The sequence below is a fragment of the Acipenser ruthenus genome, chromosome 42 (assembly GCF_902713425.1).
Source record: "Acipenser ruthenus chromosome 42, fAciRut3.2 maternal haplotype, whole genome shotgun sequence".
NCBI classification, from domain to species: domain Eukaryota; kingdom Metazoa; phylum Chordata; class Actinopteri; order Acipenseriformes; family Acipenseridae; genus Acipenser; species Acipenser ruthenus.
Window position 1 is genome coordinate 7170718 of NC_081230.1, and position 27633 is coordinate 7198350.

The window sequence follows — 27633 nt, forward strand, 5'->3', positions numbered from 1 at the left end:
AAAAAGAAAACGGACGACTTTTTTTTTTTTTTTTAATCCAAAAAAAATTCAAATTGACAAAATTAAATTCAAGAGTCAAACCAAAAAAAAAAAAAATAACAAAATAAAGAAAGCTCAGTGAATTCTGAAAACAAATCAAACAAAAACGATCGTAACTAAGAACCAGCAAGTTTATGGCACAGAAGAAACAATACAAAACTAAAAATCTAAACTTTTTCTTAATTTTGTACAAAAATGATTTTGTTTTATAAATAAAATGTTTTTTAAAAAAAAAAAAAAATGCATTAACAGACAGCTGTACTGTGAGAGATGGGCCATTTTTTGTTATTGAATATGGATTGCAGAAACCTGAAGGCTTGTCTTTACCAGGTTTAAAAAAAAAAAAAAAAAAAAAAAGTCCAGTTGTGTTTCCACGTACCGAAGGGTCTTGCTAGCTGGATCCAGGCTGAAGCCAGACTGCTGATGGCCAGGGTAAGCGGAAGCTCTAAAGGCACTTAAATCTGTGACTTGGGGCCAATGTTACTTTTCTATTATATCCGCAGATAAGCGTTGACTGCGAGACAACACATGCATCTAGTTTCACAGACCCCTGATTTTACACTAGTGTAAATTAACATTAGGTCGTCCAGAATTGGTGCTGGATTATCAGAGTCTGTGAAGCAAATCTAATCTAAAATTCTAGCACTTAACCATATCAATGAGTGGAATACAGTTTAACTCTTAATTAAAAACTACAGATATGCTACAGACGTAAAATCCCAAACATATCTTGCATGGAAAATAATGAACACATAACTTGAGCGTTGAATTTTTTTTTTTTTTTTTTGCAGCCTCCAGGTTTCTCCCAAATAAACCTTTTATAGAAACATCCAGCATGCTCCCCACAATTTACAGACTAGACTTTCACACCATTAGCAGCAGCAAACGTTTTGAAACTATGAAAATAACCTTGAAAGCGGACTCGATTTCATTTGTAATGTGTTTTTGTAATGCTAAGGTGCCAACATTTGAAACACCAAGACTGATGAATTTGCCTCATTGTTCTTCTTTAGTTCACAACAATGGGTGGCATTTTTGAGCATTGCTGTGCAACGAGAACGATTTACAAACCATTCTCGTCAGAGACCTGAATGAAGCTGCTGTGTCGAGGGAGGGGAGGGTGATCGCTGGAACAGCCCCCTACCAGGTAAATAAGCGTTCTACAACTGTAATTTCATAGTTTCAAAACCGTTTAATATATTTTATGTCATACTTAACGTAGTGGCTGATACAAACTTTGATCAAGAAACAAACACTCTGTCCTTCATGGGTGCATCACTGAGAACCTGTAAAGGTAATATGTATATCTGTACAAAAACAAGACAAATCACAAAAGTGTCTAATGAAAGGATGGTCCAGCTATTATCAACGTTGACGATAAAGCTTTCTGACTGGTGAATGGCTTCTGAGTCTTTGGTAACACACAAACGAAAAATAGGTTTTCTAAACGGGCTGTATCTGCGTTTGCGGTCAGTATTGCACTGTACATAGCAGTAGTTTTCAAACATGACTTGTTTGAAAACAACCAATCTATAGAGGAGTAATAGGAAACAAAATATGGATTTTTTCTTTTTGCATGTGCAATTTCTAGACCCCACGCAGATTCAGCCCCGCTATAAAGCGATTATATGTAGTCCTAACATCAAACAAAAAAAAAAAAAGTCTGACACATCGAAAATGCTGGACGGAAAAATAATGAAGAAAAAAAAAAAGGAAACTCTCTAATTGGAAGTAGATTTGAACACCTTCTGAAACAGAAGGCTAGAGAAAGAATTAAGGCCTGGATGCAATCAAGCACTTAGCACCTGCTATAAAACTACAGACACATGATAATTAACACAGGCTGGGGCTAGAATTATGATTTTGGAAATAGCCCTTCCACTTAATCATTTTCTTTTTAAATTTGCATGTTTCTGCATCATTTCCCGTATCTGTATACAGTATGCACATAGCGTATGGATGTGATAGCATTTCATGACTTTTCAAGTAATATATTACATTTTAAACAGCATCTCAAAAGCCTGTTCAGCACTTGCAAACTCTGTCTATCGCTTTGTGTTCGGGCCACGGACTGAGAATTCATTTGCAACGTGTGGGTTTTTAGATTTATTTTTTTAGGTGCAAAATTCTAGAGCACAAAAGCTCTAACAAATAACTCATTTCTGCTTTATTTCAAAGAGCTTGCACATGCCGGTGATGTGAAAACATGGGGCTAGTTTCACAAAGCCGTTCTAAACTTTCATTCTATCTTAAAATATTGTTTGTTGAAACTGCCTGCTCAGTGCTGGCAGTACTTTGTGAAGCTGGCCCCTGGTCTTCACGTGGTGCTGCTGAGCTTGATGCATGTGAATACAATTATGAGCAGGACAATTTATTAATAATCATAATAATATTAGTAAAAAAATAAAATCCTGATTTATTTATTTATTTATTTAATTATTTTTTGGTTTCTCAAGAATAACAGCCAAACGTACAAAACGTCAATTCTAAGAAGGTTAATTGATAAATATTTATATTAGGGCTGTCAATCGAAAAAATGAATCTCGATTAATCTTGAGATTTAAAAAATTAATCTCAGTTAATCTTGGTTTTAATCGCATATTTAATTGATACAATTACTGCATCCATCTCATTTAAATTTGTTTTTATTACTGATGCTATTATTATTATTATTATTATTATTATTATTATTATTATTATTATTATTATTATTATTATTATTATCCAAAAAACAACCCAGCATAAAACCCTATTTTCCTATTTCTGGATTCTCTATAGTTTTATATTTATTTGCAATCCAGCATTTGATATTAAATTGTTTGAATCAACTGTAAAATCACAAGAGAGTTACTTTATTACTTCCCTTACTGCATTTACAATGATCGGTTTCCTTTACTCATAAAACGGATGTTTTTCATTGCCATTTAAATAATAATAATAATAATAATAATAATAATAATAATAATTTTAAATTCTTTTTTATTAATAACTTGAAATTGCCTAAATAAAACTAAACATTTACTGAGCAACGGTTATATCCTCCATAACTGTAAATTATACTGTTTAAAAAAAACAATGTAGTTACTGAAATGAAACAAAGCTGCAATGTTACAGTATCGTACTGAGCTTGATTCATGGGTTTGCAGCGATCTTGAATTTCCGAAAAAGTTACTCTGTCGAAACTGACGGGTTTCATTTGCTGTTGTATTGTTGTCTGTAGCAGACCTAAAACTACAAGAGTGTATTTAGAGAAGCGGATGCATGTTTAGCACGCAGGTGGTACAGCAGATGCACTTCTGTGATACTGGAACTCACTTTGACAGTAGATACGAGTAACCCTCTTTCTAGCCAATGAACCGTCAGAAAGTTAAGAAAACTTCCCATTCACAAGTCCTTCAGTTTGAGTGCTTTACTACATAATGCGGTTCTGTGACTAACTTTATATTCAGACAATGACTACACTCATTCAGTCCTGGCATGCACAAAAATGGTGCATCAGGAAATTAATTACGGTGTGCTAAGAGGGACAAGACGGGAGTGGGCTTAACGTGCGTATCTCCCAAAAAATGTACGCGTTAATTACAGAAGTTAACTGCGATTAATTGACAGCCCTAATATATATATTGCAGAATGTAGATGGTTTTCAAATTTGTTTTTACAGCTGACATTGCAAATAATCCCTCAACATTGGTGGCCTTTTTTTAACAATATGATTTTAACAATGAATATCAACATTAATAAAAAATTTAAAAAAAGCAAAACACGTTTGTCAGTACAAAACAGAAATACAGAACTTCACCCGACTGCTTGCATTCGCTGCGCACAAACTCAACAGACTTAAAGTCCTAGAAATCGAAAAAGTAAAAGATCCTAAAACATTTTACGTGTGTTCCTACAAAATACCTAAAAACTACTTTTTAAAAGAAACTGTATCTTGAAGAAATTCCTCTTTTCGAAAACAAAAACGACAATCTAAAAAAAAAAGGTTCAAGTGAATTAAAAGCCAAAGTCAAAGAAAATTTCTTAATTCTCTCTTTAAAAAAAAAACAGAAACAGGAAAAAATCAGCAGCATTGTGAAGCAAAATCTATAAACGACCCCCCCTGCCCCCTTCCTCACTTTTACTCCCCTAACCTCAAATAAAAAAGCGTTGATGGACCCTGATCTAGCCAGTCCAAGTGTTTACTTATTTATTGATTCTTAGCAATTCTACTTTCCTGTACGGAACTACTCGCTAGACTAAGACAATTCTATTTAACCAAGCAAATTCACATTAGCGTTTTGACGTCTACTTACACAGCTTCAAATCACCTTTTCAAATCTGTTCCCATTGCAAAGCGGTGGTATTTAGACTCAGTTTAGATCATTAAAATAGACCTTAAGGCCGTAAATTAATCTTCATCAGAAATATCGCGGAAATTAAACAGTTGAATGCATTTTATTTAATCATGTTCAATGCTTTTCCGTTGAAATATTCAGTAACAGCTGCTTTCTAGAATTGATTTGTGGCTGTTATGTTTTCCACAAACACCCATATATTTAAATACTTTGATTGTCTTTTGCTTTTTTACGTTCTGAATATCTTTTGAGTGGGAGAAATTGCAAAAATGTGGCCAGTCAAATTAAAATGCCTTAAAATATTTGTATTACAGTCACTTTTTAATTTGATCCAGCCCTACTATTGCCTGCATTGTATTCTCATTTTAATGGGAACAGATTATAAAGAAGTTACTTTACACTGCGTTTTTTTTGTTAGTATTTTTTTTCTCTATTTTAAAAGAACTATAAAAAATGCTGAAATCTACAACATCGCACAATTTGACAAATGCATTGATCACACGGTTTGAATCTGTACAAAATTGTCTAACTGCAGCTAATAAATGTCAAAAAAAAAAAAAAAAACAGATTGCATATTTTACACAAAAAACTTTTTTCTTTTTAGAAAAACCAAACCAAAAAAAAAGACACGTTTCTGCAACTCTCCAAAACGTTTTAAAAAATAAGAATTTTGTTATATTACGTGCACAAAAATAACATTTTTTGTTTTTCTATTTTTTTTTTTAACCTTTTTATTTGTTTTCTGTTATCAAAATAGATATCTCCTTCACAGAAATCTCCCAACTTTGGTTGTTCGACTTAAGAAAAGTCTGTGACGATATAAGTGTTTTCTTTTCAAAAGAAAATAACTGTTGCTCTCAAGTTCTGTCCTGAAGAGACTTTTTTTTTTTCCCCCAGAGCTGGCAGTCTGTATTCCTTTTTGTGTTTCTGTTTGAATTTGTTTGCTGAACAAATCTGAAATAAAAATGGAAGAATCTGGTTAATTACAGATGGGATAGATTTCCTGTAATCTACTTCACACTGAGAAACAGTTTCCCTTATATAGAGAATAACAGATTCTGCAGTGAATTATAAGGTTATAATTACATCGAGGGGTTCTGGTGACACCATAAACCAGGAGGAGCAGTGATCTCCAGAACCCTGAGCTGCAATTAAAACCGAAAGTAATTAACTTCAGCCCCATTCGTTATTCCATGATTTGATAAAGATTTTAAAGACGGGAAGGAAAACACAGGAAGTGCAAGACTAACTAAAAGCAAGGCCTGCAAACAGAGATTTCTTAAACTAGTGTAGTACCAGATACCGTGTTTTAAAATGAACACACATGTTCTCTAAAACAGATTTCTTTCCAAACAACACATTTGAGATCTAGATACTGAATAGACCTGCATAGGAGGCTGTGTGGTCTGGTGGTTAAAGAAAAGGGCTTGTAACCAGGAGATCCCTGGTTCAAATCCCAGCTCAATCACTGACCCACTGTGTGACTCTGAGCAAGTCACTTAACCTCCTTGTGCTCCGTCTTTTGGGTGAGACGTATTTGTAAGTGACTCTGCAGCTGATGCATAGTTCACACACCCTAGTCTCTGTAAGTCGCCTTGGATAAAGGCGTCTGCTAAATAATAAAATGTATGCAATTATGATGTCAGCTGCAATTAAATTAACATGAGGAGGTCCAGCGTTCGCGCTGATCTGTGAAGCCAGCCCATTTAAAAGCTCCAGGATTCAGTCAGTGGCTAGCATCAGACAGATCTCAAGTCCAGAGCTCCACTACAAGCCCTTGGTAAAAAGCAGACTCTAATGATCCTGTTAAAGACGCACACGCTCCTCACCTGTCCTCTGCTTGGGTTCACTTGCTGTGCTGGTAGGAATAGGTAGTGTGTTCAGACGGCGTCTCTATGGCAACCTGCGACTGTTGCTGATTGCTGCTTTCCTGTCGTTTTAAATCAGGTAAGTGAATTATTACACTGGGAAAGGATTGAAATCAATTAATCTGCTTCCCTATACTTCACAACAGAGACAAAGCATCCAGGAGTTACCGTTTCGCAATTATTTGAATAAAAAAAACACTCAATCATGGGTAAGACAAAAAATGTTTCTACTATTCAAATTGACCTACAGCCAGCTAAGCCACAGTTATACCATACCAGAGAATCTACCTGGATTGCATTTACCGCTTGAAAATAATAGGAACACTTTAATCCAACAGCATTCTTCGTTTGCATATGTTACGATGCATGGTGATCAAATCTAGTATTTGAATTGAGCTCTCCACAGAAATCAGGTGTGGGTCACTGGTGTTGATTGGGCTAATTTAAAATTCAAACTGAAACAACTGAAGATCTGTGGCGATCGCTGCTTTTCTTAAGACTCTTCGGAGAACAGCGATCCACACAAACCCAAGCAGCTGTTTCTTCACTCGGTTCACTCTGAATGGTAAATCAGCCCGATCCACACCAGCGACCCTTGCCTGGGCAGAGCCTGATCCGAATAATCGAATAGCGAGGTTCTGATCCAGGGCTGGCCAGCCCTGCTTCTGGAGAACAGCAGGGTTCCACCTCAGTTCTCAATAACTCCATTGAATCAATGAATTCCTGGTCAACACAAACGTTTTTCCCCAGGTCTTTAGTCATTGATCATTTAAAGATATCAAGAAATACCTGCAGGACTGTGGCTCTCCAGGATCAGAGTTGGCCACTCCTGCTCTAATCAAACCCAGCCCGTAGTCTCTTGTTCCCCCCCCCCCCCCCCCCATGTACAGTAAAGCCTTGTAGCGAGATGCTGGTATGAGACCCTACCTCGACTGCGACGCTGGAAGGAGGCACTGCTGTGTACTGTTGGATGTAGGTTCCTTGCATAGTCGTGGTGGCCGGCATATACTGGAGAGGAGAACAAAGATGAAGATCTGATAGTGAGGATTACCATGGACCGGATTCTGGGTCAGCAATCGCGACAATGAATCAGACGCTCATTACTTTCAATTTATAATTCGATGTGTGCATTTACATAAAGAAATATTGAATGGCACATTAAGACATTTATATTTACACATTTATCACTGTAAAGTTTCTTTTAGTATTTCTAAATTGATCTGTGATTTATAGTCACAGATGATAAATTGAATACCAGAAAGAGATGAGTAAAGATGTTTAAAATAACAGTCAAAGGCGGCATGCGTCCCCTCCCCTTTTTGCCTGTTTTAGCCAATCACAGGACGTGCGTCATCCACATGGATGACCTCAGATGCTAACACTGACGAGAGTGAAAGGAGAGAGGCGCCGGTTTCAACGAAGGACATAGTACTAGCGAATACAAATACAGTAATTTGACTCATTTGATTTTTAATAAATGTTTTTAATTATTATTAATTTCTAAAAAAGTCAGCCAGAATAGAATAGTAAGATTATTCTACTGCTGGTGGCTTAAGGGGACCCCAAGACCTCTGCTTTTTTTATTTCCTCCCCATTTGTTTTGACCATCAGCCACCACTGGTGTGAATCTTTATGCGCTGGCCGCTGTCCCACTCTACACAGTGATGGCCCTGAGGTGGCCAGCTGACCCCTGCAGTATGACGAGGAGGGGGTGGGCGGGGGGCAGTCATGTGACTCACGGTGCCAGTGCTGCCCATCGAGAGGTGGCTGAGCTGCTGAGCCAGGGGTCCCATCATGGAGGTGGGCTGGATGGACATGGTGTGGTCCATGGTGGGAGTCAGTACTGTGCCCTGGAGAAGAGAACCAGCCGTGAGCAGGAGCATTATCAAAGGGGACCCCTGCATAGCAATCAATACACCAGCAAGGACAATCTTATTATTAGAATATCAGTGAGACTTACAGCAGGCTGCATGAGGTATGATTGGTGATGCATCCAGGAGGGGCTGTGGACCTGCGAGGGAGACCAAATTAAAAGTTACATAAAGGAATACTGAAAAGTTTGGCTAGAGCTTTTACTGTGCATTCTGCAGGGGGAGCAAATTGCAAATATATATTTTGCATTTTAATTTGTTTATCATCAATTTAAGTAATAATATAATAGTAAAAAAAAAAATAGTATTTTAATATCGTGCAAGCGTAGTTTTTAAAGCCTGGGTTAAATAAATCTCTGTTTGCAAGCCATGATTTCACAGAGTGTTGCACTTCCTTGCTCATACAACCAATCCATACATTAATATAATGTCCTTCATGTGCAAGCATTCCAGGATGCCTTACAAAAAAATAATAAAAAAATAAACAGCAAACCAAAGGAGCTTCCAACTCAAAGGGGTGCGTTTTGATCTTAGATTTAAAACTTCAAACACCAGCCCGTTGTAAAGTGAAACAGATCCTAATGCTCTGACCTGGTAGGAAGAGACAGGTGAGTGGAGGTAGGGGGAGATGGAGGTCTGTGCGATCATCCTGTTCGGGCCAATACTGTAGGGAGAGGAATAGAACCTGCAGGATGGAGAGATGGAAAGAATCATCACCAGTCAGCATTGCACCCAACTAAACACCCGCCATAACAGCGTCAATCAGTCATGCAAGCGACATCCCGTTTAAAGAAAAGAGTGTGCTGCATGGGGCAGGTTTTTCTATTGCATTCTGTTTTTATGCAGATGGACGGAAGCATTTGGAATTAGCCCAGCGTGTGTGTTTTCCAAGTCTTACCCATTCGGTAAGGCTGTAGTTGGGTCGTACGTTAGCGTCATTCCTCCCTGCAAAGAGAATAGCAGTGATTAGCTACTGACGCAGCCAGTAAAAGTACTGCATACGTGTTAATGCTGTGTATACAGGTAATAAAGTAATACATTAGTAATATGATCAGCTGTAGATAAGATCACAAAGGTTGTTCAAGTGAGAAGTGAAAACTGAGAAAGATCTCTTCGATCTCTGCTTATGACTCGTTGCTACTGACTAAGAGAGAAGCATTCTTATTTCAGCGTGGCTCATTTTATAAGGGAGTTCAATTTTATATCATTATTATTTTATTATTATTTATTTCTTAGCAGACGCCCTTATCCAGGGTGACTTACAATCGTAAGCAAATACATTTCAAGTATCACAGTACAAGTAATAAAGAGCAAGATAAATACAATGACTTTGGTCATCAATCCCTGCTTGAACTGCAACCGCTTTCCCAATGGAATATCGGATCCATAATAACCGACACTAACCAATGCACTGAACGCTACTATATATAGAAGCAAAAAAAATAAATGGTATAGCCTCTTCATAAAAGTCTTGAAATACAACTGGAAACAGGCATTGGAACATTATTATATATGGTAATATATGCAATATATATGCAACTTTATTACTAGTGAAAGTCTTCCTATGCTTACAACTGAAAACATGCATGTACTAATAATATAATATAATATAATGTAATATAATACAGCACTCTGCCTTTAATGCACTTTAACCTGCACTTATCTGCTCCCTATTTTACTGTATTTAATCCTGCACTGAACCTAATCTGTAGTATCTTGTATTTCACTTGCACTCGTATCTAACACTGATGTATCTATCAACACTGTTATCTGCTCTTGAACTGCCCCGATATCAAATCGTACTGTGTTTTGTATTTGCTCTTATTAGGACTGAAGTCATTGTATTTTGTATCTTGCTCTTAATTATACTGTAATTCTTGATATGTATTTTATTTTGTATACAACTGTAAGTTGCCCTGGGTAAGGGCGTCTGCTAAGAAATTAATAATAATAATAATAATAATAATAATAATAATAATAATGCCCAAGGCTCCACACAGGAATTGACTGGTGACTGAATGTTTCATTGAGGATCACAAATGAATTAATGGGTTGTGCGTCTCTAAACACCGCTGGTCTTACCGTCTCCCCATCCCTGGTCCAGGCTCTCCCGTTCTGGATGTACTTTCCTTGATTCTGTCGCTTCTTCTGCCCTCCGTCCGCAAACTTACACAACAAGGGTTCCGAGGGAACTAAGGAGGGGGGGGGGGGGGGGGGGGGGAACAGAGTGAAGCGTCACGGATAGGCAGTGTAGGAAAGCCTGAGGCTGCAGGCCCTCTGTTTGTCTGCGTTCTCTGAGACGCAATCTGAGAGCAATGCAAGTACTCAGACAAGACCTACACTGCTGTTGTGGGACAGAGGCGTTAGTTTAGGATTAATGAAGTATTAAACATGTTTAACCCTTTAAAGGTACGCGGGACACATGTGTCCTACAATTAAACGATGCTAACTTTCTTATTTTTGCAACGAGGAGCACGAAACAGGGATTCCAATTTACTGACGGGTTGGATCTAAATGGTCAGTTTCCTCCTCGTGATACTCGAGTCCCCCTCAAATGTATTTTAAGAAGAAACCGTTTGAACCACAAGCGCTTAATTCCTTGTGTACCTTCAGGGGTTAAACGTTTAACATATTGGGAGCGCTTGTAACCAAACACAAAAGCCATCAGAAGAAACCCATTATCGTTATAAAGTACTGCAACACGCATTTAATGAAGCATGGTAAAGAATGCAAACTGAATAGGAAACAAACTGGACTACACTGTGCACTGGCTGCTAAGGCTAACACCTATATTGGCCTGCATATTAGACAAAACAATTAACACTTGTGCTTCTCTATATACAAAAAGACTGCGTAATTTCTACAATCTCCACATTATGCTTCCCACTGAGCAGAATGAGGGATCGTTTGCATTTCTGCGCAGCAAGGAGTCGTTTTTGACTTGCCTGGTACCCCCGGTGGGGTCTTTATGTATTTGCCGTTAAAATGCTGGATGATGGCTTCGCACTTCTCTGTCGACTCCATCCTGAAATAAAACAAAAGGTATTTAAAACGACAATAGCAGCCTTTGGTCTGTGGTAGTGTGGTGGTGTAATACCATATCTAGTCACAAGATGGCGCTGTTGCATTCCGTTAGTGGTGCCTCCTCGTTCATAATGGAGACAGGCACAGTTCAATTTCAGTTATGAAAGCAGTTATAGAAGTGTATTTACGGATTGCTCTTTGAAGAGGTTTGCCCTGCAGCGTCTGTACTTCCCAGGAAGACTCATAGGAAAAGCAGTGATGGGATTCTGAGAAGTTGCGTCTATAAGAGTTTTCAATGAAATCCCTGAAGCCTTCTCAGGCTTTGGAACTTGTAGGGTTGGATACATATTGTTTTAATTTGGACAGGAATAAGGGAGTGGCCAAAAGATTGAATCAATGAGATATGACCTTACATTACTGTAAGAAGGCAGTTGTATTAAATGCACACCAATGCAAATGATTATAGGATTGTTGTATAATAATGAACTGATGAATTTGATTTCAGTTTTGTCTCCTTCAAAAATTAGGAGTTAATTAAAGACTGGAGTCTGGTGTGATGTGATGTTTTTGTTTGACACTTTCTAAAGATTTTAATGACAAAAACGCTTGATATATCAAATTAAGTACTTAACCCATAAATGGTTTTATACCGTGGGGAGCCTGCTGTGGTCCCAGGCAGCGCCCTCCTTACCTGGCGAAACCCACTCCGCGGCTGGTCCCGTTGGCATCGCGCAGGATGCGGGTGGAGATGACCTGTCCGAAGGGCTTCAGCATGCCCTCCAGCTCCTGCTCGTCCATCGACACAGGCAGGTTAGAGATGTACAGGTTAGTGGGGTCCTGCTCCTGTTGCTGAGGGGACGAGAGACACAGCACAGTGAGAAACACGGGTTCAACTGTGTAGAGCTACAGCAGTGTGCACATGTATCAGAACACCCCACTGCTTCTGTATCAGAACACCCCATTGCTTCTGTATCAGAACACCCCATTGCTTCTGTATCAGAACACCCCATTGCTTCTGTATTACAACACCCCATTGCTTCTGTATCAGAACACCCCATTGCTTCTGTATCAGAACACCCCATTGCTTCTGTATCAGAACACCCCATTGCTTCTGTATTAGAACACCCCATTGCTTCTGTATCAGAACACCCCATTGCTTCTGTAGTTTTTGTGTATATGAAATCAAACCACTGGAACTGAAAATCTGGGAATATACAGGCAAATGAGTGATTGTCTGACTTAACTGATGACTTTAATAGGCCACACATGCAATTAGAATAGTAAGATAAAAGGAACACAGCCACAAATGGTAAAATGATTTTTTTAGAAGCTGTTTAAGATGCCTAATTAAAACAGGGCTACATTTTCAAAGCGTTTACTCCAGTCTTTAATTAAAAAAAAAGCTGCAGGTTTTATAAAACTACAGCCAAACAACCCAAGTTCTGCAATTCATAGACTTTTATACAAATTGAAGCGGTCTGCTTATCAGGTTTACATCATCATGTACACAGAATTGACTCCTTTAAAGAAATAAAAGAGTTAATTAAAGCCTGGAGTAAACACTTTGAAAATATGGCTCAAAGCGGTCTAACATTTGGCCTATTGTTTCTATATCACTGATTACTGTGCAAGAATGTTAATTCTCTCCCCCACAGGTTTTCATGCAGGTAGGTGCATGAAGGATTTAAATGACCTGAGGTGCTGCGATACATTTGCACAGTGCTGTATATCAGACCCACAATCTAACAAGGACAATGGTTTCTTTATATGTCCTTTTACACTTGAAGAGCAGAGGTCAGGACTATTTGTATATCGTAACCGATCTAATAGCCAGGATCAACTGCAATCTAAAAAGCAGCAATCAGGATGGGTTGCTTTGTTGTTCTGGTCACAGAGAAGTAAAACTAATTACAAGTATAGCCTATGAAAGTCATCCATTAAATTAGACTTTTGATAATTTTACATGATTTTCAGTTACAGTGGTGTGATTTCATATGCACAACAAATCTAAACTACAGAAGCAATGGGACTATTCTGATATATTTGCACACGGCTGTATACACACAGCCCAGTTGTGTCCCACACCAGATCTAAAGAGCTGCATTTATCAGCAGGGCAAGCAGAGGTCACCGGAGCCCAGAGAGAGTGGCCTGAACCTGGGGCTACCAGGGCCGGACAGGGAGGCTCCACGGAGCTCTTCTGCTTTAAAGGATCATTAATGCAATGATGTGATGCACTTCTAGGTGTCGGATACACGATCAGACTGTTTACGGCTCATCGTGTGCCAGGCAGAGCGGACCGGTTTCTTTGTGGCAATAAGACAACACGATCGCCACTAAACAGCAAGGCATTTGTCAACTTTGTCTAGTTAGGACTTTACAGTGATCTGTCGCAGCCCCGCTATTAAAGTATCTGTTTACTAATTAATGATCCTTTATCTCAGTATTGCATTGATTAAACAGGAAGTATACGAGCAATAAAGCAAAAAGACATACTGTAGTATTCGTAATTCAAAATACAATGCAATGCAAGCGTTATACATAGGGGGTCTACGCCACTGTTAAGATCATAATGCTGATATTTTCGCCCTGCATTCACAAGAGTGCAGCATGGTTCTATTTCGTGTGCTCTGTATGGAGCATTCTGGGGGGACTAGGTATTAGGATGCTGGATTAATAGTTTATAGCATTTGGATCCACCGCAGTGTCGATCATTTAAACAGACCTGTCTGTGTTACATCCAAAACTTCAGATATGAAGAGCAAAAACAGACCCTTAAAACTAGAATGTGTCTGTGTAAGAAAACTCGCATGGCTATTCAGTGTAATGTATAATGAACCTCACAGTGTGTGGGATGAGCTTGGTCTAGATCTCTTCTGCATTAGACAAAACTACGCAGTGTCGTTGGTGAAAACAGGAAGGTAATTCGTAGAATCGTAGGTGTGTTGACTAGATGAAAATAGAAACAGTTTCATAAACAGCTCTGACAAATATCCATCGCTGGTAAACAGGGCTGTGCATTTATATGAAACCCATACAATACCAATGCAGTGATACCATGCAGTATAGTATAGTGTTTTCTTTATAAGGTCATTTGATAGGATTTTTTTACTGCTTCGATTCATTTTTTTAAAAATATGATTTATGGGATGAATCATACTTTTGTTATCCAGCAAATTCAAAATGAAAAGAATTTTAAAATATAAAAAAATGAAACTATATTCAAATAACCCATATATGTTTTTGGGGGTCTATACAAAGGGTTTAAATGATTAAAAAAATAATTTAAAAAACCTTCAATTTCATTTTGTAATTAAAAAGGCAGCTGAAATAAATGTAAAACTTTTCATTTATATACAGTATAGTAGACTTCACTAATCAATAACCCTGGTAGTCCAAACTGACCTACAGTATAACGTAAACCATGCCATTGTGATGACATTCCTGCAGTAAGCAGCTGTAGAAACCAAGCTTCACAATTCTGGGATTCATCTGTCAAACATTCACAACTGTCTCTGTGTTTCGATTCAAAACGGCTGTTCCTCATCTCTGTTGAAATATAGAAGTATGAAAAACAGACCAACTAGACAAAGCATTTTTACTGCCCGCAACTCGCTGTCACTATCAGCACTCGGAACAGACCACTGATCTGAATCCGGTCCACTGTATATAAAACAAACAAACTGCTAGTGCTGGATTCTACCACTGCGACACGAATCATTGTGCAATTTCCAAGAAGCAGGGCAGGAAACCGGGGGAGGAATTAGCAACTAATCACGGCGAGGGAGGGAGAGAGAGAGGGAGAGAGAGAGAGGGAGAGGGTATTGGCTGTACTTGGCTTGACCCTGTTCCCTATGGACCCTGTTTCCTCACTTTCATTTCTCAACTTCTAAAAAGTCAAGCAAAGAAAGGCATGTGTGTGCGCATGTGTCTGTGCGTGTCTCTCTTTGTGCATGTGTGTCTCTGTGTGTGTGTGTGCGTCTGTGCACGTGTGTCTGTGCGTCTCTCTGTGCGTGTGTGCACGTGTCTCAGTGTGTGTCTCTGTGCGTCTCTCTGTGTGTGTGCGTGTCTGTGTATGTGTGTCTCTCTCTGTGCATGTGTCTGCCTCTGTGTGTGTCTCTCTCTCTCTCTCTCTCTCTCTCTCTCTCTTTCTCTCTCTCTCTGTGCATGTGTGTCCGGGTCATGTGTTAAGCAAACACTTGTGAAAGCAGGGAAGTGCACCCCAGCTGTGTCTTAATCTGAACCCTGCCCTCTGTACTACAACATAAAAGCAGCTCAACAGAAAAGTGCTCTTCTGGCAGGACGCACACACAGCCTAGAGCTTGTGTCCCTAGTAAGCATTTCTATAGGATAATATGTCCAGCTGACCCCGTCTCACCCAGGGTGAGTGATTAGAATGGTTCAATACCAGCCGCTAACCCCAACCGTCCAGGGCTTTGTTTCAAACAGGCTCTAAATATTTGTTTTTTAGTCAGCATTGTTTTCCAGTGCACGTGTTAACAGACAACCCCATCTTTAAAAGTCTGCAGCTACAGTGAATTAGCTATAGCAGGGCTGTCCATGTGTGGCTCTTCTGAGGTATCCCATTTAAGGACATTTAAAAAAAAAAACTGCAAGAACAGTCTAGTCTTGGGTAGAAACAAGTACAATATGAATGAGCAGAAAACTACTGAACCGTTTCTGTGTAGTTGCCAGTAATAATTAGTTATTTGAATGACTTGTCTTCTTCATTAAGTGTTTGTAGTGATTGACGAGTATCTTGTTGGATCCTGATTCTCCTTGGATAGAGAGCAGATTGCTTCTCTCTCTCTCTCTCTCTCTCTCTCTCTCTCTCTCTCTCTCTCTCTCTCTCTCATGATGTATTTTATAAGAAATACAGTCCTTCCTTTAAAAACTAGTATGTGCCATACTTATTGTAAGGTGTGTAACTACAGCCATTAACAATAATGTGATCTTTGTTATTTATAAGTGTTGGCACACCAGTCTGCATGCAGACACATGCACACACACTAGCACTCACACATACTCCAGGCAAACAATTAGAGAAGTCTCGCTCGGAAACAATGCAAACCTGACAAAAAAAAAACATAACCTTGGGAGACTTTGTAAATGAATAAGGGGGTGAATGAATAGATGTTTTGGATGATATTAGATGACAGAATGCACCAGTCAGGCATTCTGCAATGTTTGTAAACGGAGAGCACTGCATTGGTGTGATGGATTGCTCATTGTCTTCTTTAGCGGATATCTGAAGAGGGGGCAATTATCTATTCAGGGAGGTGAGTGCACGGAAATGCAAACAGTTCATTAATCTGTTCCAAAGCAAGCTGTACAGTAAAACCTGTCTAATCCAGCATCGACAGGGACCAGAGAATTGTGCCGGATTATACAGTGTGCTGGATTTCAGAGGTAATGTAAAATCTAATACTATACCTCAACATATCAATAAGAAACTATTTGAATGCTTTGAAAAACTTATTCTAGAACATACAGCAGAAGTGCTGTCCAGGTATACTCTGTAATTCAAGGATTTTAATGAACGTTTTCCATGCAATTTATTTAATTATACATTTAGAAAGAAAAACCACATTTATAATGTTAAATGTCACTGCCTGCCCTGCAAACACCGCATGAACAAACGTTCCTTTGCATGTGCAGGTTTAGTTTAAAAGACCTGTTTTAACATTATTCAGCATTGGGACTATCACAAAACCTGGAATGGGTGAAACTGCTATGCAACCTGAGTTTTATTTCTGTCCCTGGTATCAGATTGTGGGGGTAAATACAGATGTCGTTCCGTCTGCACAACCGTCCCTCTGTATGTCACAATTTTACATGCGCAACAGATACAGTTATTCCACACACTGTAACATTTTGAAACACACTTTACCATGACACTATAATGACATCTTAAATACCACTTTCATTAAACTATTTTTGCCATGCCATTGTATAGACAGAACAGAAAAAAAGGCAGTCAGGCAGGCACTGAAGGGGTAAAACCCACTAGCAAACGAACCTAAAGTTCCAGCATTGTCCTGTGAATGGTGTGAAGGAATGGTTACACAAGCGAGCAGACTGGAGTGTTGCAATGGGTCAGGAAGAGGAGGGGTTCTGAGACTGTATCTCACAGACACTAAATGAGTTCCCAGTGTTGGGACACAGTGTCACGTATTGTCCTGGGCTCTTTTACAGCAGGCAGTGTAGCACGCTCCCAGGGCTGCCTCAATGGGGCTGGCTGAATGGGATCAGAGGATCGCTTTAATAGGACTACAAGAATCCCTTTCACGGGGGCGAGAGACACCCACACAAAGGCGCTGGCCAGTTAACAGGGTGATGGAGAGAGTCAGGCTGTCTGCTCTCTGTGTCTTCATCGCGCCACAATAAACAAGACCTGTAAGCTGGCTATAAAGCCACTGCTGCAATGAAACAGCAGGAACCTCCATCAACCCTGTGGGCAGTGTGTGACTATAACAGAAGTGTGATTGCATTAAGGGGTACCTATCGCCTTGCATTCTGCACTTCAGTGTGGCACTAAGCAAGGTTTTAAAATCCATTTTAATTCACTCACCCACTTTCTTTTTTTTTTCTCTTTGCTTGTATTTTATACTTCAGATTGGAATATGCAGGCATCAGTTCAGATTTACCAGGAGCTAGAATTTCAAACTCCTGGCACTGGTCTTTTCAATAACGGAAGTTCTGAAGCCCTGGATTGGGTGCAGGGTTAGGCCAAGTTTCAAGCCTTGCAGTGCTAATGCTGCTAACGCTACTAGGAGGTAAGCAAATAGAACTTAAAAAGCTGGTTAGCACTCCTTTAACAGAGGTATTTTCACAGGGTCTTGCGTCACCACTTGGTGGATCAGGTAAAAAAAAAATACAGGTTTTCCAACCATGCACAACCACAGTATTGTTCTTGTAGCAAATTTTAATATCTGGCAACGATATAACCTTCATCAGCTCCACCAATTTAAGACTAGTTCAAAGCTGACTTCAAATCGGATAGCTGTTAGAATCTGCGTTGGTGAAAGCATGTTTTTATATACATGTAAAAACAGGAATACAACCTTAAAGATTACCTTGGCCATCTGAGCCTGAACGCCGCTGGATTTCAGAGCAGTGACAGCCTTCTGGGCAGCTGCAGGGTTGTCGAAATCCACAAACCCATAACCTGCGAGGGTACAAGGCATTCGCAGTGAGAGACGACAGAAACGGGGCATTCTGTTAGCCATCCGATTCAAATTGAAGGATACGGTCCTGGAGGGCTAATCCACTCCAGGTTTTACGCAACTTAATGAAACTACTTCAGGGTCTGGATGGGAGTTTAATTGGTCCAACAAGGTTGGAACAAAGACCAGGACTGGAAGAGCCAACTTTGGATACCGCTGATATAAATGAATTGATTCCCCTAGCCTAGGGAACTCCTAGGCCTAGGAGTCATTGGGAAACCATTATTACCTTTCCTTCCTTTCCTGTGGAAGCAGATTTTTATTATTATTATTTTTTTTTTATCAAAGAACTATCCAAAACGTTTGTCTACTAGACTTAGTTTATTTATTTATGTATTTATTTTTTAATGCCTTTAAGGAGCCGGAACTCACCTTTGCATTTGTTGGTAGTCTTATCCAGGATGGCCTTTGTAGAAACGATTTTTCCATACCTGCCAAACAGAGATAGAGAGAGATGCTTAAGCTAATGGTTTCAAATGGACAGCTATGGCTAGAGCCCCGTGAAATTCTTTTTATCTTTTATTAGTTTTCGTTTTATTTTTCACAAATTTCGTTTTATTTCGTTTCATCACAGATACACATTAATAAAACAACTCAAATAGATGTATAACAAGAATAGCATAGTATACATCATGTTTTAACTACATACATATTTTTTATTAAACGTTATCAGATTTTTTTTTTTTACATTTAGTTACCAGAATTTCTCATTAGCGGCAGTAATGGTAACGTACAGTCGCCCACTCTTTAATTAACTGCCTATTTATAGTAAATACTGCCATCTATAAAAATACATTATATATATATTTACACTGCCCTACTATTGCGGCTGTCATAATAATTGCACGTACAGCAATCTACCCAATAAAAAAATCAGATTGGAATTGTATTTCAATCCCATTCCACTGAAGCAGGGCTCCAGTATACAAAACAAGCTTGGGGTTTCTCAGTATTTAAACACCAAGCAAAGCAGATTCATTCATTCGAAACCAAAACAGCATTTGCTCCACTGCAAAGTTTGCACCACTTGAAATAAAACAAAGAATTAGCATACTACTACAAAATACAAGCAAACAAGCCATATTTCCATAAAAGGAATACACAGCTAATGCTTAACGACGGTATCTTTTGACTCCCGTTCCAGCTGACATTTGCAAAGTCTGCACATCATTATTTTGTCATCGTCAGCTGCACACATCCCCTCTGCAGCGTTGTTGAATTGTTATGCGTGGTTTAGAAACACACATCTCTTCTCTTCCATCATGATTTGAATTCCCAAACGACTCGCTTCAAATTATACATCTAGAGCTTCCGTTTCCCTTCAGACCGTGCCCATGGTAATGGCTGAGCCTTGACAACTACGATTGAAAGTATGTATTTAAAATATTTTTTGTATAAACCTCCCAATTTAAAAATGCCATTCTAAGTTTGCTTTATAATGAATTTTCGTTTTATTTCATTTTACATTTGCATGTCGTTTTATTTTGTTTTATACTTGCATGTTGTTTTATTTCGTTTTATATTTGCATTTCGTTTTATTTAGTGCTATTTCGTATTTGCAAAAAACACAGGGCTCTAGCTATGGCCAAACGTTTTACATCACAAAACTATATGAACATAATTTAGAACTTTTTTTTAACATCATGTAATCAAAGAAACTACAAAATGATATCACAAAAGTCGACCAGAAGCCATAATAGTAGTACAGCATTTCGAAATGTCACATTTTTCAAGCAGCAAAATTAGCTCATTCTATAGGGTGACGCAAAACGATGCAAACTATGACCCGATTTTCCACGTAAGACTGACAGTGGCACGGACAGACCGGTGGTTATCCTAATACCAGTGGGCTTTATGGTGTGTTGGCAGGAAAAATGGGCAAGTGAAAATAACATAAAACACCTAGAGGAAAAAATGACAAGGGTAGGAAAGCTGTTTATCGCTCACATTAAAAGACTAGAAGACCTTGATTTAGGGAGCAGTGGTGAATAACTATAAAACAATCCCTGCTTCGGTGATAAAAAATACAATGGTACGTTCCAGCAGAGTTATTCATTTTAGAGCAGCAATCCTGAGGCCCAGCCCTGTGTGATTCTCAAATTCCCAGTTGTCATCACGTGCCGTGAAACCCAATAATCCTCTGCAGTCCTGTGCAGGCCGGCATGGCACAGCTCCCTATTATAAGTGAAGGGGGGAGGACAGCCTGGCTCTGTGTCAATGGCACACTCACTCGCACAAACACATGCCTTATTATTATCAATACAGCCCAGCTGCAGGCAATAGGCCCTTGCTTACTCCTTTCAGTGCTGCAGACATACCTCCACGGTGCTGCATAGGGAGGCTGTGTGGTCCAGTGGTTAAAGAAAAGGGCTTGTAACCAGGAGGTCTCCGGTTCAAATCCCACCTCAGCCACTGACTCATTGTGTGACCCTGAGCAAGTCACTTGACCTCCTTGTGCTCCGTCTTTCGGGTAAGACGTAATTGTAAGTGACTCTGCAGCTGATGCATAGTTCACACACCCTAGTCTGTAAGTCGCCTTGGATAAAGGCGTCTGCTAAATAAACAAATAATAAATACATAAATAAATACCTGGCCAGGTATGCTAGCACCTTCACTGGTGTATGTTTCCTTTTTATATGCATTTGAAAGTATAAGGCATCGGTATTGTTTCACCTGCTGTAAGTTTCCTTTCGAACTTCAAGGTCAGAACTATCAGGAAAGTTGATTTTTTGTTTTCTCTTTTTCCTGAATTGGTTAAAGGTATTTGTTTGCTTGGTTCCATGCCTTGAGGAAGGATACCAGTTTTTCCCTTTGCATAAATCTATCTATTTCCCTGCTCTGAAACAGGATGGAGGCTGGACGCAACCCGGCGACCCTGCGCACCGCAAGAGAGCGTCTTAACCACAATGCAAAAAAGCCGAGCTCGTCTGCATTCGTGATGTCACAGCTTCTGACCTCATCTCATCTGTAACAGCAGCGTACCACACAGCACTGCCTGTTACATCTACAGCAGGTAGGGTCTATCCTGTATCAGGATCTTGTTTTCTTCTCTGTGGGACTGATTTTATTGAACTGTTTTGAGATCAAAGATTGTGTTGCTCTGGCTTCGACTATTTTTAATTTATACAGATTCAAGCTTTCTTTTCTGTTTGCTGTAACTATTAGAGTTCATATCTAACCATGTTCTAACATCTTCAGGTTTGAACAACACCAGTGGCGGGCCGACTAATCTGATGAACAGGAGCGGCGACAGCCTTGTTAAGAGTGCTACGTATTTATTAATGTTTTGCGGTTGTACAAATGTACTTTGATTAACTCTAAGGATGTTTAAAAGATCCACTTCAAGGTTTGATTCTCTGGCCTCTCTGGTTTCCCCAAAACCCATGGAACACCCCCCCCCCCCCCCCTCCCCTTGGCTCGAGCGTCACAGCCTGTCAAACATCATTCCAGACAGTACGAGAGCAGGGAGCATGGCAAGCTGATGACTTGATATGCAGGCTCTCGACCTGGCTGCTAACAATGGCCCGTTTGTTCAGTGGGGTCTTGATCAAAGATGTGCTGTACTGCACACATGAGGGAAGGGCCAAGAGCACTCGCTTTACTCTGAGAGCAATTGGCTTTGATTTACAGTGTTTGTACATTCCTTATTTTCAGTTGATAATACCTTTTTTGTTCCTGCAGGATCTTCTCATAGTTGTCCAGGGTTTAAATGTGTAAAACAAATGTTGGTAGCATTAAATCAAGTTTGCAGAACTCTTTCTCAACTGTTTTAGAGCAGGTTTATACTAATGTCTTAAAGCACTACCTTGCAAGTGTATTACAAACACTTAGACATGACCTAAGACAGAAAACAATCCTTAAAGTTTTGTGATTGAAGCCCGGGCTTTTTGATAAACAGGAAGTGTGGACTAGGGAGGAATGCAGTAAGCAGTAAACACACAACAAGCAAATTATGTGTGAGCAGGACAGGGAATTTATAGCAAACCCGCAGTGAATTAAACTGATTCCAAAAGTAACTGTAATAAACAACTTTCTCAATCGCGTGTGTGTGTTTGAGAGAAAGGGAGGCTGTATGCAATACAGTGAATGAGGCCAACAGGGAAAGAGCCTTGCTAATTCTCTGTTCTCATGTTTGTGTGCGAGCACTTCCTGTGGAAAAGGGATAAAGCCCTTTGTTGGTAAAGAGAGAGAGAGAGACAGCTTCGTCCAGGCAGCGACAGGAGAACTATTTCGGTGTCAAGGAGTCGGGAAGGATCTTGTAAAGCTCTGGAGCTGGAATGCGGAAATGCTGGGACCTTTGACCTGGTTCTCGCTGCAGATTCCACTAGGTGATTTGGGGGGGGGGGGGGGTAGACTTGGGCATGGACTTTTATACTTTGACCTACTTGAGTCCCTGCCCTCCCCCCCTTCCTAAGTTTAATTCCGGTCCTTCCCAGCTGATAGTGCCCCGGTCTCTCTCGCCTTTATGGATTTCCTGTCAGGACTGGGTGGTCCCTCTGGGGCACTCAAAGCCAGATGTGAACTGGTTTTGTAGCCTGACTCTGACTGCAGGGTTTCATACACCAAGCTCCACCGCTAGAGCTTTCCTCCCCTCTCTCTCTCTCCCTCCTCAGACAGACAACGCACAGACAAAAACATTTTTTTGTTTTTACTATAAAGAATGCGGCTATTATGTAATCCTATTGTCACGGAATCAAGGGCTCTTCAGAAGAATACTTAAAGGGGTAGTAACAACTTTCTGCCAAGTACATTTTTCTGTTTCGTCTTTACTGTAAATCATGGTGAAGCCCATTTATCCAGACACCCCCCCACTGTAGATTCACACTCCCTGTGCAGCAGGTAGTATATTAGTGGGATTCTAATACCTTCCACAGGCAGTGAATCTAGAGTATGGTGGTGTCGATATCCTAAAGAAGTCTTGAATCTACCTAAGGAGGAATGAGAAGGGACTTGTTTGCTATTGTCTTAATCAGTGCGCTATCTGAAACATCTGTCTGCTTGGCTTTATTTATTTTTACCTTCAGCTTGTGATTGAGTGTTTTGGAGTAAGAGGTGACCATGTTATATTTAGATCACAGATTTTTTTAAATGTACAGTAACATTTTAAAAGTCGTTGTAAAGTCTTATTGTCACGTATAGCCTTGTCCCTCGTTTATGCTGATCCAATTAGTTTTGCATTAGACACGCACTAAATCTCGCCCCAAACGTTTCATGTGGTCAAACAAGGAAAGAACAAAAAAAAATCCAGCTGGGCCTATCAGGGTATAGTTTGATCAAAGTATAGCAACGTTTCAGCTAGTGCCTTTGTCAGTGTCACAGCTGGCTTTGCAAAGGAAAACCAATAGAACTTCCCTTTTTTTCCCCAGACAGAAGTATTTAGAAAGGAAAACAGAGTTTCTGTTTCCAGCGCATGTCAGAGATTACCATTTCAAACGAGGTTCATCCCAGCAAAAGAGAAGCTTGTGAAAAAGGATAATGTTTTAAGAAAAATGTACTGAAACGAAAGTGGCAGGGAGAGAGAGGGAGTGCACTGCTAGTGTGTGTGTGTGTGTGTGCGTGTGTGTGTGTGTGTGTGTGCGTGCGTGCGTGCGTGTGTGTGTGTGCGTGTGCGTGAGTGTGTGTTAGGGGCTGGTTAAACACATTTCCATCACTGGCCGGGGAGGCTGGCTCTGGTTCTGGCTTGTGATGTTTTCTTTGCTTTCAGCCTCGACTTCTCGGAAAGTCTGAGTCGCCTTTCCGAAAGTGAAACTGTTGTTTTTTCCACCAGAGTTGTCAGTCATGGACCTGGGGCCTTTGATCAAACTATTTCTATGGATTTTTCTTTTTTTCTTATAGGGGTGCTGACAAACCTTCCAGAGGCTGTATGTACATCCACCCCTCACCCGCCCTCTAGGCATTCCCTGGCTTTGAGCTCTGAGCCATTTTAAACATGCGAAGGTCAAATAAGGATAAGAAGCCACAAGCCCCCCCTGTACACCCCTCTGTTTGCTGTAGCTATGGAAACGTACTAAGAATCTATAGCAGAGTTAAAAGACAACACCGCCCAGCCCAGAATACAGGCAAAAACCTGGAAATTAATGAAGGATTTTTATTGTATTGTAAAGACAGCTCGCAAAGGGATTTACTATAGCTGCCGCTTTCCTGCTATCCTGTCTGCTTGTGGTTTTAACAGTGACATAAGCACCGTGACGTGTGCTACCTAACGTTTGCATCTGGAAGCTCACTGTATTGTATACAGCATATGCAACCAACACCCGAGAAGTGATGCTATCCCAGAACAACACACAACCTGGAGTGCATTATTCCTATTATACAATGGCTCACACTGTAAAAAATAGCAAATCATGGGGGCTCCCGAGTGGCGCATCCAGTAAAAGCACTCGCTAGAGTGCAGGATGCGCTCTATAGCCTGGACGTCGCCGGTTCGAGTCCAGGCTATTCCACAGCCGACCGTGGACGGGAGCTCCCAGGGGGCGACGCTCGGCCAATTGAGGGGGGAGGGAGGGTTAGGTCGGCCAGGGTGTCCTCGGCTCACCGCGCACCAGCGACCCCTGTAGTCTGGCCGGGCGCCTGCGGGCTTGCCTGTAAGCTGCCCAGAGCTGCGTTGTCCTCCGACGCTGTAGCTCTGAGGCGGCTGCACGGTGATTCTGCAGAGTGTAAAGAAGCGGGCGGCTGACGGCACACGCTTCGGAGGACAGCGTGTGTTCATCTTCGCCCCTCCCGAGTCAGCGCAGGGGTGGTAGCGGTGAGCTGAGCCTAAAAATAATTGGGCATTTCAAATTGGGGAGAAAATAATAAAAAAAAATAATAATAAAAAAAAAAAAATAGCAAATCATAAGACTCATTTCATATGTTTAAAAGTGATTACAACTGTAGTAAAGTATTAACTGTGATGTTCTAATAGTATATCAATGCTACGGCTCAGGGGCGGTTCATTTAAGCGTCTGTTTAAGCCCGCTCTGAGCCCTACGTAACTGCTTATGCCATACGGCTCTCCGGAGGCATAACACTGTCGTAGAACTGTATTAAGGTGTTCTATCGTGACAGTTTTCAAGTCTATATTTGTGTCATTTATTCTTATTGACAGTTGTGGCGTATTGATATGTCTCTTTTGGTTTTCAGTGAGGAGGTTGCCGGTACTAGAACCGTGATGTTATGCTGGGATAAAATCTGGGGCCTAGTGCAAGGCTGACCAATCAGAGCTCAGGAATTTTTCTGGCCACTGTATAATAGGTTTTAACCGATAAACACTGATAAAACCAGTACTTTTTATCCCATGAACACCGAAAGAGACATATTTTGTGTTCACTCCCCCCGATCCACGGTGCTTTGCAGACTGTATGATAACCTAAAATTATTTCTTCTTTTAGTATTTCTAAATAGGCTTAATGTACAGAACAATGTTTATGTAATATATTTTGTGAAGCCTTTCTAGGGTAACAGTATGCCTGCAACTATAGAAGTAACACCAAGTTGAAACTATGAAGCCTCACTGCAACAGTCCTACCGTATTGTACAGCATTCAAGGCCACTGCTGTAAACCAGGGACACACATCCTTGGCACTCCCAATACATTCCATTGCAGGACTTTGTTCCAACCAGATGCTTCATTATTTAAGTGACCTCCAAGGTTGGAACAAAGTCCTGCAATGGAATGGATCGGGAGGGCCAAGGTTGCCGACCCCTGCTGTAGACTATATATCCAAAGTGTAGACAAAGTGACTTAAAGACTTGGGGGTGAACTATGCATCACAACTGCTGCTGCAGAGTCACTTCCAATAGGACCTCGTTTGTTTTACGTCTCATCCGAAGGACGGAGCACAAGGAGGTTAAGTGACTTGCTCAGGGTCACACACAGTGAGTCAGTGGCTGAGCTGGGATTGAAACTGGGACCTGGTAACCAGAACCTTTCTTTAACCACTGGACCACCAAGCCTCCATAGATCTCAGCTTTATTGTATTGTATATGACATTTTCATTAGCTAGCACAAATATTTCACAGACCCACAATAGACCTATTTATAGCCCTTAGCTCACATGTTGGAAACATTTGTGCCGGTGCCTCAGGGAAACTCTAAATATACCGTAAAGCTCCTAATAAAAGAGCAAGCTAATAATAATAGTCAGCTAATGTATGCCTGGGGTGTTGAAGGCCTTTCCTATACAGTATAATAATAGTGCAAAGTCAACATGCATTGAGCCGTTTTACTCAGACAGGATCAGAGTTCAAAAGAAGTAAAAAAAAAATAACAACAGTCCTTCCTGTCTATGTCACTGTCTAAAACTGGGAGGGGTGAATGAAGTTCAGGTCGTTTTTAGCAAAGAGGTGTTGGCACAACGAAAAACGCTTTGACTGGCTTTCTCAGCGTCTTCAATGCAAATTCAGAGATAAAACATTTTGACTAGAAGTCTTTCTCGGTGTCTTGAAATGAGTTTTGATTCATATTCTTACATCCAAGGAGTTTGTGCGCTCTCCACCCCAAATAATACATACAGATGGTCTTCATTGTCGCGGGACAATTCAGCTTAACTTCCGAAACATTTAAAGACGTTTAAACATTTTAACACATCGGAAACGTTTGTAACCAATCACAACAGCCATTACAAGAAGCCTTCATCACTTTGTATAATGGAAAGAACGGTGAAGAAATATTTTTATAATCTGTCCCCATATGAGTTCAGCATGCTTGAAAGGGTTCTATGCCATAGCTGGCCTACTGTTGACAACAGTGTCGGCGAAATCTAAAACGATTAACGGACTATTGACACCCCTAGCTGGGGAGGCGCTGGCGTGGGCACTCACGGCTGGCACAGCTTCACCAGGTCCTGGTCGGTGGTGCCCGGGTGCAGCCCACGGATGTACAGGTTGGTTTTGCTCAGCTGCTCCCCTCCTCCGCTGCTGCTGTTACTGCTGCTGTTCGTGCTGGGACTGGGTGGCGCCATCTGCTGGGAGGAGGACACATAGATCTGCTGGAAACACACAGAGAGAGAATATAGGGGGTGTGACTGTGTGACGCTCATTCAATCTCGAGTCCCATTAACTTGTTAGAAATCCCCAAAACTGAACCAGAAACTGCTATTAAAACGCAGTGCTCAGGATCAGCACACAGGATAAGACATACAGGAATTGAACAAACTCCATAACAGTGGCTGATTTATGTGTAATTTACTGTATAATAGAAGTTACTTACGACAACTGTGGTTCTGTTGTGGTTTTTAATTTGCCACGCCAGCATTGCACTGTGTACAAGACAGCTAGGCTCTACAGCA

General features: G+C 40.4%; 1 protein-coding gene across 5 annotated transcripts in view; it reads right to left on the bottom strand.

Moving 5' to 3' along the window:
• Positions 1-268: 268 nt before the first annotated feature.
• The window catches only part of LOC117962588 (RNA-binding motif, single-stranded-interacting protein 2-like), a 47285-nt gene continuing 19920 nt past the window's right edge, over positions 269-27633 (bottom strand). For 2 of the 5 annotated variants that reach the window (XM_059011773.1, XM_059011777.1), the window contains exons 2-14: positions 27167-27330; positions 18737-18795; positions 18203-18306; positions 11831-11988; positions 11061-11140; positions 10198-10307; positions 9014-9060; positions 8707-8800; positions 8205-8255; positions 7984-8094; positions 7172-7252; positions 6206-6306; positions 269-5330 (exon numbers count right to left, since the gene is read on the bottom strand). In XM_059011773.1, coding sequence (XP_058867756.1) covers positions 6223-6306; positions 7172-7252; positions 7984-8094; positions 8205-8255; positions 8707-8800; positions 9014-9060; positions 10198-10307; positions 11061-11140; positions 11831-11988; positions 18203-18306; positions 18737-18795; positions 27167-27330 — 1143 coding nt within the window. In that variant the 3' untranslated portion in view covers positions 269-5330; positions 6206-6222. Of the gene's footprint in view, positions 5331-6205; positions 6307-7171; positions 7253-7983; positions 8095-8204; positions 8256-8706; positions 8801-9013; positions 9061-10197; positions 10308-11060; positions 11141-11830; positions 11989-18202; positions 18307-18736; positions 18796-27166; positions 27334-27633 lie in introns of all 5 variants that reach the window. The other 3 variants (XM_059011772.1, XM_059011776.1, XM_059011774.1) reach the window with 2 other exon arrangements.